The sequence below is a fragment of the Dama dama genome, chromosome 33 (assembly GCF_033118175.1).
Source record: "Dama dama isolate Ldn47 chromosome 33, ASM3311817v1, whole genome shotgun sequence".
Taxonomy (NCBI): Eukaryota; Metazoa; Chordata; class Mammalia; order Artiodactyla; family Cervidae; genus Dama; species Dama dama.
In genome coordinates, this window is record NC_083713.1 from 29149438 (window position 1) to 29163288 (window position 13851).

The 13851-nt window shown below is 42.6% G+C and overlaps 1 protein-coding gene across 1 annotated transcript in view; it reads right to left on the reverse strand.

The window, feature by feature from the left end:
• The window catches only part of MYO3B (myosin IIIB), a 416196-nt gene that overhangs the window by 372253 nt on the left and 30092 nt on the right, over positions 1 to 13851 (reverse strand). Inside the window, exon 7 of the mRNA XM_061135386.1 lies at positions 10936 to 11081. Coding sequence (XP_060991369.1) covers positions 10936 to 11081 — 146 coding nt within the window. The remainder of the gene's footprint in view (positions 1 to 10935; positions 11082 to 13851) is intronic.

Consider the following 13851-nt stretch of genomic DNA (forward strand, 5'->3'; position numbering starts at 1 on the left):
GAACTCGTCTGGAGCAACGAAGTGCTCTCCTTACAATCCCTTCACATGGCTTGGGTTTCAGTCTCCCATTGCCAATGCTTTTAGCCTTTCCAGTCTGGACTGGAAAAAAAAAATCATTCCCAATCTTGACAGAGCTCTCACTATTGTGCCTTTACTCAGGGACATGAAATTACTAGAACATGGGGGGAGGCTGTACCTACCAAGAGGGTTAAAGGGACCTATAGAGGGGGGCAGCCAAACCCCCATGACACAACTCACTCACCAAGCACAAAGCCGCCACAAAGATGAAACTGAGAGGAAGGAAAAGCCCTGCAGCCTCAGTTCTCAGAGAATGACAGTATCACCACGCATTGTAGACACAATGAGAGAGGGGACCGAGGCCAGCTCTGCTCCCAAGGGGCAGTCCTGACATCACATGCATGGGTATATACGGGGACGAGGCGGGGGTGGGGGGGGTCCACATCTCTGAGAAGCGTGGCTGTCAACAAAGGAATTGTGATAACGGATATTCACAGCAGAGTCCCTCAGGCAGATGCAGTAGAAGTATTAATAGTGAGGATTTATTGAGAAATCAGTCTTCATTCTCAATTTCCCATATAATCATCAATAAATCAATTAGCTACACTTTCAAATGATTGATCTCATAGGTAGTCCTTTTGAAGAGAAGGTTTCAACTCCTGAGCTACAAGGGAAAGCAAATTTCTCACAATATAAATACTCTTCTGAGGTTTTGTTCTTTGATAGCATCCAGCAAAAATCGAATGCTTTCTATATACTGTCCTGAGTAATTTGCATTCATTAACTGCTCACAACAACTCTATGAGGTTAATATAGCTTCAGTCATATCTCCATTTTACAGAGGAAGAAACTGAGGCGCAGAGACAAGTGACTTGGTCAAGTCCGTACAGTTTGAAAGTAGAAGAACTGGTATTTGAACTCACACAGACTGACTACAGAACACTGGGGTAAATGAATTGTGAAAACAGCCCAATTTTCTACCTGTCCCTGTATCTGTGTTGGGAACCCTGTCACCAATGTGAGAAGAGTCCTGGCCAGCCTGCTAGATGATGAGAAAACAGCAGAGCCAAGTCATCCTAGACAAGGGCATCCTAGACCAGCCAGCCCGAAAACAAATCTCCAGCTGACCACAGGAAGGAAGCATGAGGAAGCCCAGCCAACAGCCACTCAAGAACCCAGACTTATGAGAAATAATAAGTGATTGTGCATTTAACTTTGGGGTGGTTTGTTACCTACCAGCAGATAACTGACACAAATATCAATGCTTGACCACTACCCTATATTTTCTTTCTTATGACCCCGGCTTCACCCGCTTTCAGGACTTTTCAGGAAAGGACAGCTGCAGCTGTAATGAGCCTTCATTTTACCACCTTGTCACTGTTCATCCTTGTGCTGTCCCTGCCCTACTACTATGCCAACCTGTAAAGACAGTCTATCTAACTATCCTTCATCTTTACTCCTGTTTTTTTTTTTTCCCCCCAGGAATCAAGAGGAAATGAGGGTGCCGCAAACCCTTCAGTACTATTTCAAGTTCTGTTGCCTTGCCTACCCCCTTTGCCCATCTCTCCACCATTTAGGAGCTAAGTGGGCATTAGCCAAAGTGACTGGGGCCAAAATAATGAGATCAGAGTCAGGAGGGAGAGAGCTTGGATAGCGTTCGAAGTCAGCACCTCTCATTCTCCAGCCTTTCCCTCCTCTCCAGGCGGGCATCCTCTCCACAGGGATGGGGACCAGCACTCCCTGGAGGCACACTCCTGCTTTGCCACCTGATCTCCAGATGAAACCCTGCAAAGATGAACTTTCCCTGCCTGCCAGGAGTCACGAGGGGCAGCAAGCTGCACCTCCACAGGAACTAACAGCCCCAACTGCTCAACTCAAATTAAAAAAAAAGAGTTTGGAAATATGTTCCACAGAGGGGAAGCCTTCTGGGGCATTTCTGCCAGCTGCCTCCAGATACTTTGTTCTCAACTAATGGAGAAGACACCCTAGGGGGAAGGAGGGCACCCCCAAGACATCCTCAGAGGCAGAGGCCACAATCCACTAAAACGGGACTAGAAATCTCCCAAGAAAGAGAAAGAGGCATAAAAGACTGTTGTTTTTCTATTTGAGTATTTTTTAACTTATTTTTGCTCTTAGGCACTCAATAAATGCTAAACAATGCTAATTCTGCTAGCTCTTCTTGCTTTATGAGTGAAGCCTGGATTGTAAGGGTTCATTGCTCAGAGGGCCAATAGCTAAGTGACCTGGGTTGATGAAGAGAAACCAAAGTTCCCCCGGGATAAACCCAGCCTTACTGTGCCATTAGACACCCACCCCCCCCCCCCCCAATTCATTACATTCCAACAATAGTTTGGTTTTAATTTCTTTTCCTTATATTTCACAGCCCTAAGGGAAAATGTCCTGTGACAATTCTTTAATACTGAGACAATTACTGGTGACTCAGGACTCCCTGCTGCCTCTGCAGCATCTCACAGCTGAGGAGCGGGTTTGCCACCCATGTGGGGACAATTTGGTCTGTGAATTAGGAAAGTCCAAACAAAAGGAATCTTCACATTTTAAAAATGATGGAAATTTGAAGAAATTAGATGAAAATTCAGCCCAAGGAGTGTGTTTCAGAACAGAAGTCAACTGTAGGCATTGAGACCCTGAGGAAATCTGTCACATAGACTCCTGCTTTCTCAGTCCCTTCTCTTTGCCTTTCTTTTTTTTTTTTTTGCTGTTTGACTTCTGCCCATTTTACCTCTGCCAGTGAATGAAGCAGTGAATGGAATGTAAAACTACGTTCTCCTTCAGACAAAACAAACAAACAAACAAAAATATCCTGTCTTATTCATCTTGCACTTCAAGCACTCAGCCCAAGCCTGACTTAACAAGAACCAAGTTGGAGATGTCCCGGGTTGGAGGGCACGGTCATCCTTAATCTCCAGCAGACTATGTTCCAAAGCACTCTTGTGAATGGATAGTTTAGAGCAGGGAAAACATTTTTTCCCATTAGCATGAAGTTTAAGACACAGGCTGTCCTCGGACTCAATTATAAAACTCGAGCTGGCCATGAGCCTAATAATACTCCAGGAGTGAGAACTTCTATTGTTTTATCACCTCCTCCCAAATAACCACTTAAAAGTTTCCATGAGAAAATGCATTCCAAAGCAGGATGCCAGGAACAGATTTTCATTTCCTCCACAACCAAAGTGAGGCTTTCCTACCGAAAAACCAAAAGGAAAATGAAGGGGGGAAGATGCTACCAGAAACAGCCCTGATGGTCATGGCAGGCACAGGCTTTGCAAGGAGCATGGAATGGGATGGGAACGACTGGGTACCAACAACGACAACCTGAAATGCTGCTCTGCTTTTATGTAACATATGTTCTTCAGTTCTTTAGTTCAAACACTGGCCTTAAGTGTGCTAAATCAGGAACTAAAAGGCAGTTGCCTGAAGGGGAGCTTGGAGAAGGGAGGGATTTCTGGTTTGGGAGTCACTAATCATTGAACCAAGGAGGGCCTGGGCTCACCTGTGATGACACTTGATTTCTGTTCTTCAGTTCCTTGACTGACAGACACAATGATGCTAATAAAATTCTAACTCTCAGGTTTCCTCTGTCAGTTTGAAATGGGAGCACGGAGAAGGAAGGCAGACTGTAAACTTCTTAAGGACTGGGATATCACTTTCATTTTTTTTTTCCAGTGGAAAATTTTATTCAAGTCAAATATATATAACCCAGGAACAGCCTCTCAGAAAGCTCTGAGAACAGTTCCCTCCTATTCATTTCTTTATATTCCAGCCCCCTCAGTGCTGAAATCACAATCCATTAATAAATAAATATAACTTAAGAAAGGGCTTTAACTTTTCAATGCAGTTGCAAAATGGGAGGTCTTTGGAGTCAAACTTTACAGTTTCAAACCATTTTCCCTCCACTGGTGCGGGAGCAGGGCTTTCTCCCTGGAATTCCAGTTTTCTCCTCTAGAATAAAGCGGTGATAGCATCTACCTCAAGGGTCAGTGTGGGAATGAACACATTTGCTTTTGTGAATTGCATAGCACTGTGCCTGCCACATAGATGGCACTCAATAAAGCTAAGCTAGGGCTTTCCAGGTGGCTCAGTGGTAAAGAATCTGCCTGCCAATGCAGAAGCCACAGGAGCTGTGGGTTTGATCCCTGAATCAGGAACATCCCCCGGAGGAGGAGATGGCTACCCACTCCAGTATTCTTGCCGGGATAATCCCATGGACAGAGAAGCCTGGTGGGCTACAGTCCATGGGGTCACAAAGAGTTGGACACGACTGAGTGACACATGCATGTGAATATAATTCAGACAAGGATCTTGAGATGGAGTCACCCTAAATTAGGATGAGGCCTAAATTCAATGATGAGTGGTCTCACTGGTCAGACAGAAAAGAAAAACACATAGAATGGCAGTGAAGAAAGCCATGTGAAAAGAGAGGCAGAGATTGGAGTGATGCTCCCAAAAACTAAGGAATTCCAGAAGCCACAGAATCTGGAAGTGGCAGAAAGGATTCTCCTTCAGGGCCTACAGAGGGAGCAGGGCTCTGCTGACATCCTGATTTTGGACATCTGGCTTCTAGAACTGGGAGAGAATACACTTCTCTTGTGTTAAGACACCAGGTTTGCGGTAATTTGTTGTGGCAGCCCTCAGAAACTAAATAGCTGGGGACAGTTTGGAACAATCTAAATTTGGTGAGGAAATCAAGCCTGAACGTAAATTGGGATGATCATGAGTTCTTTTCCCAAATTGTGTACTAGAGGAAAACTCCTCGTTAGGAAGGAAAAGTCACTGGCTTCAGGGACTGGAATGTTCAAGTCATTCTGTCTCATCCACTCTCAGACAAGGACATTTCTGCTGGGAATCTTAAAAGCACCCTGCATTTTCCCACAGGAATGCAACGGAAGCTCTCAATGTGCAGTAAGACTGCACTGATTCAGCTGCTATCTGGCCCCAATAAACCAGCCAGTGACAGGGCTCTTAGTCCTCATCCAGTAAATGCACCCACTCTGGTCCCCACTGCCTCCCTGACCCCATCTGTGGAGGTCAAAGAGGTCATTAGCCAAAGACTCCAAGCTAAGGAAAGATACCTGGTTGCCAAGAAAGGTACATAATTGTATATTTCTCCTAACTCCATGGGTTCTTGCAAATACATCTATAAACTAGAGCGCCTTTTAAGTGAAAAATCTGTCCAGGTCATCTGCAAGATCCTTCTAAGCCTTTGGAATTCTACAGGAGTCCATAGGAGGGAATTGTGAGAGAGAGGTTGTTGAACCCAGTGATGCCTAGAGAAACAGTTTTCCTTCTTTCCCTCTCCTCTAACTCCTGGAGAAAAATAGCAGCACAAAGAGCAGTGGCTGTCAGAGAAGGGTGACTTTTTTGGAGCAAAGGCATTAGACAAGATGACACATGCTGACAAGTTCAGCAAACAGTGGCTGCTCTGCCAATCAGCAGATAATTTCTGTGTGTTTGCAATGAAGGAAAGATTGCAAGTCATGTCATGATCAGAGACAGGTCACGAATACCCCACGTGTCATCTTCTAAAGTGAAGGTCAAAAGAAAGGGGGAGGTGAGTGGAGGCAGAGAGCAGAAAGCAGGAGACCCCTGTTCAGGCAAATCAAGCACAGCTAGGCAGATCTCGCTTATTTTCTGACAAAGCCCAGGGAACCCCAGTAATCACCTGTTCTGTTGACATCTGAGGCTCCCTCCTCACATGTAACCAGCACTGTGTTAAGTCCCAAGTCCTTTATCACTCACAAAAGTCACTCTTTCCCTGACTTGGGGCAGGTTTTCTTTTCTTCCCTTACTTGTTAATTTACTCAACTTATTTCCAATCAGAGAAAGGCATAGGCAAGAGGCAGGTAAGAAAGGCCACACACAGTACTCTGGCCCCCAAGAGCACTCTGCAATGGATTTCATTGTTTAATTGAAGAGAGCTCCAGAACACTGACAACACTCATAACCAAAGAGGAAGAAAAACATTCTGAAACCATATAGGTTCAAAGGAATTTTGTCATGACTTGCCATTAGCTTTAGGAAAGGAAATGCTGAGATAGAATGAGAGAGAGCCATGAAGCACATAGGCAGATAACCTGAGTGCCTATCTAAAATGTTGAAGTATTAAATTTCTCCATCAAAGAAGTTTTCTGAGAAAAGGATACTGTTTTGACCACGGAAGATTAAGAGGATAAACACATGCGCACACACACACAAACACACTTGGCAATCTACAGCCCTTCCTAAGAAAATTGTGTAATTCTAATTAACAAGATACTTTTTAAGTAAAAAACTTGGTGAGTATAAAAAGCTATCAGTTCAGTCGCTCAGTCAAGTCCGACTCTTTGCAACCCCATGAATCACAGCACGCCAGGCCTCCCTGTCCATCACCAACTCCCAGAGTTTACTCAAACCCATGTCCATTGAGTCGGTAATGCCATCCAGCCATCTCATCCTCTGTCGTCCCCTTCTCCTCCTGTCCCCAACCCCTCCCAGCATCAGGGTCTTTTCCAATGAGTCAACTCTTCGCATGAGGTGGCCAAAGTATTGGAGTTTCAGCTTCAGCATCAGTCCTTCCAGTGAACACCCAGGACTGATCTCCTTTAGGATGGACTGGTTGGATCTCCTTGCAGTCCAAGGGACTCTCAAGAGCCTTCTCCAACACCACAGTTCAAAAGCATCCATTTTTCAGCGCTCAGCTTGCTTCACAGTCCAACTCTCACATCTATAAATGACCACTGGAAAAACCATAGCTTTGACTAGACGGACCTTTGTTGGCCAAGTAATGTCTCTGCTTTTTAATATGCTATCTAGGTTGGTCATAACTTTCCTTCCAAGGAGTAAGCATCTTTTAATTTCATGGCAGTGAAATTGCCAAATGATTGCCAAAATCATCTGCAGTGATTTTGGAGCCCCCAAAAATAAAGTCTGACACTGTTTCCACTGTTTTCCCATCTATTTCCGATGAAGTGATGGGACCAGATGCCATGATCTTAGTTTTCTGAATGTTGAGCTTTAAGCCAGCTTTTTCACTATCCTCTTTCACTTTCATCAAGAGGCTCTTTAGTTCCTCTTCACTTTCTGCTGTAAGGGTGGTATCATCTGCATATAAAAAACTATGCAGTAATTATAAACATGCTACATTAAAAAAAAAATAAAACCTCCATCCTTCCTGTCCAAAAATATCAAGCTGGCCATTAAGGTTGTAATAAAGGCACACGTAATCACTCTGAGGGCCTACTAACCAGCTAGTGTTGACATTCCCTAGTTCAATCTGATTCATCACTTGCACAGGAACCAAGAGATGGTGAAAAGGCCAGAGGTTACACCACGAGGAGAGAAAGCTTCAACCTACTTTAGGATAAGGATCCGTGTCACTAAGATCCTTTTTTAGCCATTCACCTGTTCCTGAAGTTTGCCCTGTTCTGAGGCAAGCAGTGGGAGGCTTGGTCATTTGTGTTCAGATCTGGAAGCTTCTCCCAAGACAGAAGAAGGGAGGGGAGTGACAGTATAAAAGTTATTAGAGAGCGGAGGTTTGGCTGGGCACAGAAGCAAACTAAGAGGAGTGACTGGAGATAAAGGGTCTGTTAAACACATACACATTCACGTGAGTATGTGTGTACCCATGCACACGCACACACACTTCCAAAAGCTGCCTCATATTTACTACCTATGAAATTTTCAATCATTTGGTCTGTATACAAATGTACATCAAAAAAAGACAGAAAACATACCCAAGTAGATGATCGCCTATTAAAAGTACATATGTCTTGCTAATCAGAAAAGTGAAAGTGTTTTGCCTATGTTCTCCTCTAGGAGTTTTATAGTTTCTGGTCTTACATTTAGATCTTTAATCCATTTTGAGTTTATTTTTGTGTATGGTGTTAGAAAGTGTTCTAGTTTCATTCTTTTACAAGTGGTTGACCAGTTTTCCCAGCACCACTTGTTAAAGAGGTTGTCTTTTTTCCATTGTATATCCTTGCCTCCTTTGTCAAAGATAAGGTGTCCATAGGTTCATGGATTTATCTCTGGGCTTTCTATTCTGTTCCATTGATATATATTTCTGTCTTTGTGCCAGTACCATACTGTCTTGATGACTGTGGCTTTGTAGTAGAGTCTGAAGTCAGGCAGGTTGATTCCTCTAGTTCCATTCTTCTTTCTCAAGATTACTTTGGCTATTCGAGGTTTTTTGTATTTCCATACAAATTGTGAAATTCTTTGGTCTAGTTCTGTGAAAAATACCGTTGGTACCTTGATAGGGATTGCACTGAATCTATAAAAATCACAGCAAGATCCTCTATGACCCACCTCCCAGAATATTGGAAATAAAAGCAAAACTAAACAAATGGGACTTAATGAAACTTAAAAGCTTTTGCACTACAAAGGAAACTATAAGTAAGGTGAAAAGACAGCCCTCAGATTGGGAGAAAATAATAGCAAATGAAGAAACAGACAAAGGATTAATCTCAAAAATATACAAGCAACTCCTGCAGCTCAATTCCAGAAAAATAAATCACCCAATCAAAAAATGGGCCAAAGAACTAAACAGACATTTCTCCAAAGAAGACATACAGATGGCTAACAAACACATGAAAAGATGCTCCACATCACTCATTATCAGAGAAATGCAAATCAAAACCACAATGAGGTACCATTACACGCCAGTCAGGATGGCTGCTATCCAGAAGTCTACAAGCAATAAATGCTGGAGAGGATGTGGAGAAAAGGGAACCCTCTTACACTGTTGGTGGGAATGCAAACTAGTACAGCCGCTATGGAAAACAGTGTGGAGATTTCTTAAAAAACTGGAAATAGAACTGCCATATGACCCAGCAATCCCACTTCCAGGCATACACACCGAGGAAACCAGATCTGAAAGAGACATGTGCACCCCAATGTTCATCGCAGCACTGTTTATAATAGCCAGGACATGGAAGCAACCTAGATGCCCATCAGCAGATGAATGGATAAGGAAGCTGTGGTACATATACACCATGGAATATTACTCAGCCCTTAAAAAGAATTCATTTGAAACAGTCCTAATGAGATGGATGAAACTGGAGCCCCTTATACAGAGTGAAGTAAGCCAGAAAGATAAAGAACATTACAGCATACTAACACATATATATGGAATTTAGAAAGATGGTTAACGATAACCCTATATGCAAAACAGAAAAAGAGACACAGAAATACAGAACAGACTTATGAACTCTGTGGGAGAATGTGAGGGTGGGATATTTCAAAAGAACAGCATGTATACTATCTATGGTGAAACAGATCACCAGCCCAGGTGGGATGCATGAGACAAGTGCTCGGGCCTGGTGCACTGGGAAGACCCAGAGGAATCGGGTGGAGAGGGAGGTGGGAGGGGGGATCGGGATGGGGAATACGTGTAAATCTATGGCTGATTCATATCAATGTATGACAAAACCCACTGAAATGTTGTGAAGTAATTAGCCTCCAACTAATAAAAAAATTAAGAATAAATAAATAAATTAATTAATTAACCAATTAAAAAGAAAAAAAGAAAAGTGAAAGTGTTAGTCGCTCAGTTGGGTCTGACTCTGAGACCCCATGGACTGTAGCCTGCCAGGCTCCTCTGTCCATAGGATTCTCCAGGCAAGAATACTGGAATGGGTTCCCATTTCCTTCCCCAAGCTAATGAGAAACCACACCTTAGTTCTGGTAATTGAGAAATTATGTGGCTACAGTAAATAAAGAGTAAGCCATTTGTAAAAAATCAAAACACACATGTAAATTATTCCAGATACCATCTATCATTTTCTGACATATTACTTTACACAATACTGTTTTGGGGTTCTGCATTCTTACATTATTTTGAACATTCATCAGATTATTCATTTAAAAAGCCAGGAGCTTTGTCCTAATCATCTGGACCTGTTTTTATACTTTGGAAAAGTAAAAAAGACCAACTCTGACTTGGCTGGGAATCATTTTGGGAATAATGGTGGGTGGTTGTTCACATCTGGACTAGGTATAAAACGATAACATTACGATGATGAATGCCACAGAGCCTCATCTGCATATAAATAGGGCTAATCAGAAATGCAAATTGCAATCAGGAGAAATTTTTAAAGGCTGTGATAGCTGTGTGATTGTGCAGATAAGGAAAGGTTAACACTTGTATTGTTAAAGCAGTTAAATGGCTCCCAGCCGGCCAGAGCCTTCCTTTGCAAGAGAAATGTGAAAGGCACAAAGCTTTCAAGCTGCAACATGCCTGCATGGAGCTCCCAGATAGCTTCATTTTCTGTAACTAGTGCCTTGCCAAACATCAGCCCTATTCTGATGAAAGACAACCAACAAACCTCTTGTACAAAACCCTAATGAATATAGACAATAAAAAATATATTGGCATTTAAATACCCTTCAAACAGACCTCTTTCAGCACCATTTCCCACTGAGACAGAAATAAAGGGTTAGAGAGAAAATCATGACTGATGTAACATTTTTCTAAAATTTTTTAGTGCTGGTACACATTTTTTTTTTCATCCCTAAATTTTTCAGCATACTGGAGAAAGATTCAAACTGAAAAAAAAAAAGACCAAATATGATTATATAATTTAAAAAGAAAACACTAGTATTTAGAAAGAGTACTTAAGCCAAAGCTGCATTTTTAGTCTTGCCATGCAAAGCCTAAAAAATCAACATCTCGGAAAAATTGGAGTACTGAAAATATGCGATTGTTACAACATACTCCTGTTATTTTTGGAATATGCTGTCTTTCAGGAAACCCTCTATCCTCCCTTCCCCCGTGCCGACCCCCGCCCCCTTAAAAGAGAAATACATTTTACAATCAGGCTTTCACAGGTTTGGAGAGAAACTGTTTACCAACTCTTTATTATCCTAACGAGCCTCGTTCACAAAGAACTAATGAGCCAAGAGCGCCATCTTGTGTCCTACCTTGGAATCTTAAAGAGCGTTTTCACAGGGTGCATGTCAAAGAGGGGAGGATCTCCGTCCCCCAGTTCGATAGCTGTGATCCCCAAGGACCAGACGTCACAGCGGGAGTCATAGGAAGAGTCATACTGCTGCTCACAAGCGATGACCTACCAGACAAAATCGGGACACGACACATCAACCCCGCTGACACCTCAGATGCCCCAAAAGGCGCTTGGCCGGTCTCAGCCCCCATCTCAGTTTCCTGGCTATACTGATACTGAATTTCAGTAATAACAAAAGGTCCATTTTCTAGGCTTTATTTGTGTGATTGATTTATCATCCGATATGTTCATCCATTTTTAAAATGTATGAATTCAGTTCAATGAACATGCACTGAACCTTGTTGATACCAAGGACGGTGCAAGGGTGAATACCTCACCACACCCACCCTGACGCCCTTTAAGGGTTAGGCCTTGTCTACATCCTTCATCTCCTTACCAGCTGCCGATTCAACAGTGAGGAACAGCTGTTCTCAAAGATGCCTGTCCCTTGTGTCTCCTGCACAAAGTCCCTAGAGACTGATGTGGTTAACTTAAAATAGGAACCACTCCCTCGCATTCTCTTTTTCCAAGAAAATCTGCCCCCACTCCGCAACCCCAACTGGTTTATGCTTCCGCCCAGCTGCTGCTTCGGGGATTAGCCCAACCGGGTACTGGAGAAGGGGAACCAGAAAATGCCCTTGGGCTTGTCATTGGTTTGAAGAGTTTGGAACCTTGTGGGAAAGTATTTTTCTATCAGCTTTTTGAGTTAGCAGGGAAAGCTCTACACTTAGACTCTGGTGGGTATCACAATGGGACTGGGAGAAGGCAGGGGTGGGCCGGAAGCTCCTATTTGACCTGAAATCTGCCTCCTTGACCTAGGATAACCCATGATTAGAGAAGGTAGGAGACGTTTATGGTTTGAAGCTGTGTTGGTCCAAACAGCCTATGAAGTAGACATACAGCATCACTGGCCAAAGGAGTGGGCCTCCCTGCCCTCTTAGGCCATCGGAAGGTCTTTGACTTTGAGTGAGATGGACCAGCTTATGAGGAGGAGGAGAGTAACAGATCTGGCTTACACATTAGTGGGAGCATTCTGGCTACTGTGCTGAGGATACATTAATAAGACACGTGAGTAGAAGAAGCAACACCAGTTAAAGATGCCACTGCAGGATTCCAAATGAGAGACAGTGAGAAATAATCAGATTTTGATAATATAATTTTGAAGGTAGAGTCAACTGGATTTGCTGAATGGGGCTTATAAGAAAGAGGAGTCCAGAATTTTTAACCTGGGCAATTCCAGAACGAAATTGGTATTTAATGAGATGGGGAAGACAGTAGTAGAAGCAGGTTTGGGTTGTGCTCCACTGGGGACATTCTAAGTCTGATTACTGTGAGACTTCCAAATGGAAAATTTAATTTTAGTTAGGTAAGACTCAGACGTCTGACCTAGAGAATAAACATGTCTTGTTTAAAGCCACTAAATGTGTGGTAATATTATGTCAGTGACAGAAACCTAATACACCTTTTCTCTGCCAGATCCAGCTCACTGGTCTCACGATGCTAGGTGAACATGCCCATCTTACCCGAGACATGGTCTCCTACTTTCATAATTGTCCTCTACCCTTTTCTTCTGATTTCTGAACTAAAGAACCCTTTTCCATGTACCTGCATCCTTGGCCTGGGATGGATCCCAGCCTCATGCTCTGAACAGACTTGCCTGCCACAGAAGGATACATTTAACACATTAACACCTTAAAAGGATACTTTTAACACATTATTTTCAAATGTGCATTTAAACTCAAGTTCAAATAATTCCAATTTTTGGAAGCAGGGGCCGTTTCATTGTCCCCCAAGACCTCACTTTCATCACCTCAATCAGGTGAGAAACTACATTGTTTTAAAAGATCTCCAGAGAAGGCTATTTAACACCTTCCCTTTCAGAAATGACATTTCCAAATGTGTGAGACAAATATAATTTTAGACCTATCAATCAGCAAGTAGTTCACCATCCTTTACGTTTCTGTGGAGAAAAGAGAAATAAGACCGTATCCTTCTCCAACAAGAGCTATGGCTGAGTGAAATTTAAAGTGAACCTGTAAGAAATTAAATAACAATCTATGACACATAAATGTCCTAAGCCAGTACATACTAGCATGTCTAATAAAGGATGCAGGCTTCAAAAGCTTGGGATATTAGAGGGAGACCAATTCAGGCCAACCAAGATAATGGAAAGTATCTAGTGCCCCTAGTCTACAACTTCCAGGAAGAAATTCCAGTTGACTTCTAGCAATCTTGAATGGGACACAGAAGGCAATTCCAAGAACCTGTCCAAAGGTGGAAATGGAGATATCCTATTGTTTCTCAAGTGCTGTTATAAAATATTCAAAACGTGTATCTGGTTTTCACTTCTCTTCACAGACAGACACATACTATATCTTCAGCTCAGTTTGATTAATAGAAGAGTATCCTTTGACCAAATTCTCTTCCCTAAACTCAGCTAGCAATGTGACAAAGGAATTATTTAAGCTTAGCTTTCTAAAGAAGTTTCTAGAAAATTTCTGAAGTAAAATAACTCACAAATAATTATTAAGCACTGATGAGCCAGCATGGTCCTAGGTAGGTACACAATCACTGTGTGGGACAGGTACTATTACTACCTGTAGTAGGCATGGAAACTGAGCTATAGCACAGTTAAATAGCTTCCCCAGAGCCCACAGCTAGTCATGGTCTGGGACAGAATTTGAGCCCAGGCAGAGGAGAGACATCTAAACATCATAATATGATAAGGACTCTAAATAATAAAGGTTGTCAAGGAACCTGAATTATCAGCATCTGTCCTCATATTTTGACCAAACTAACCACGTCTTTGAGATTTGTTTCACCTAAACTCCATGTC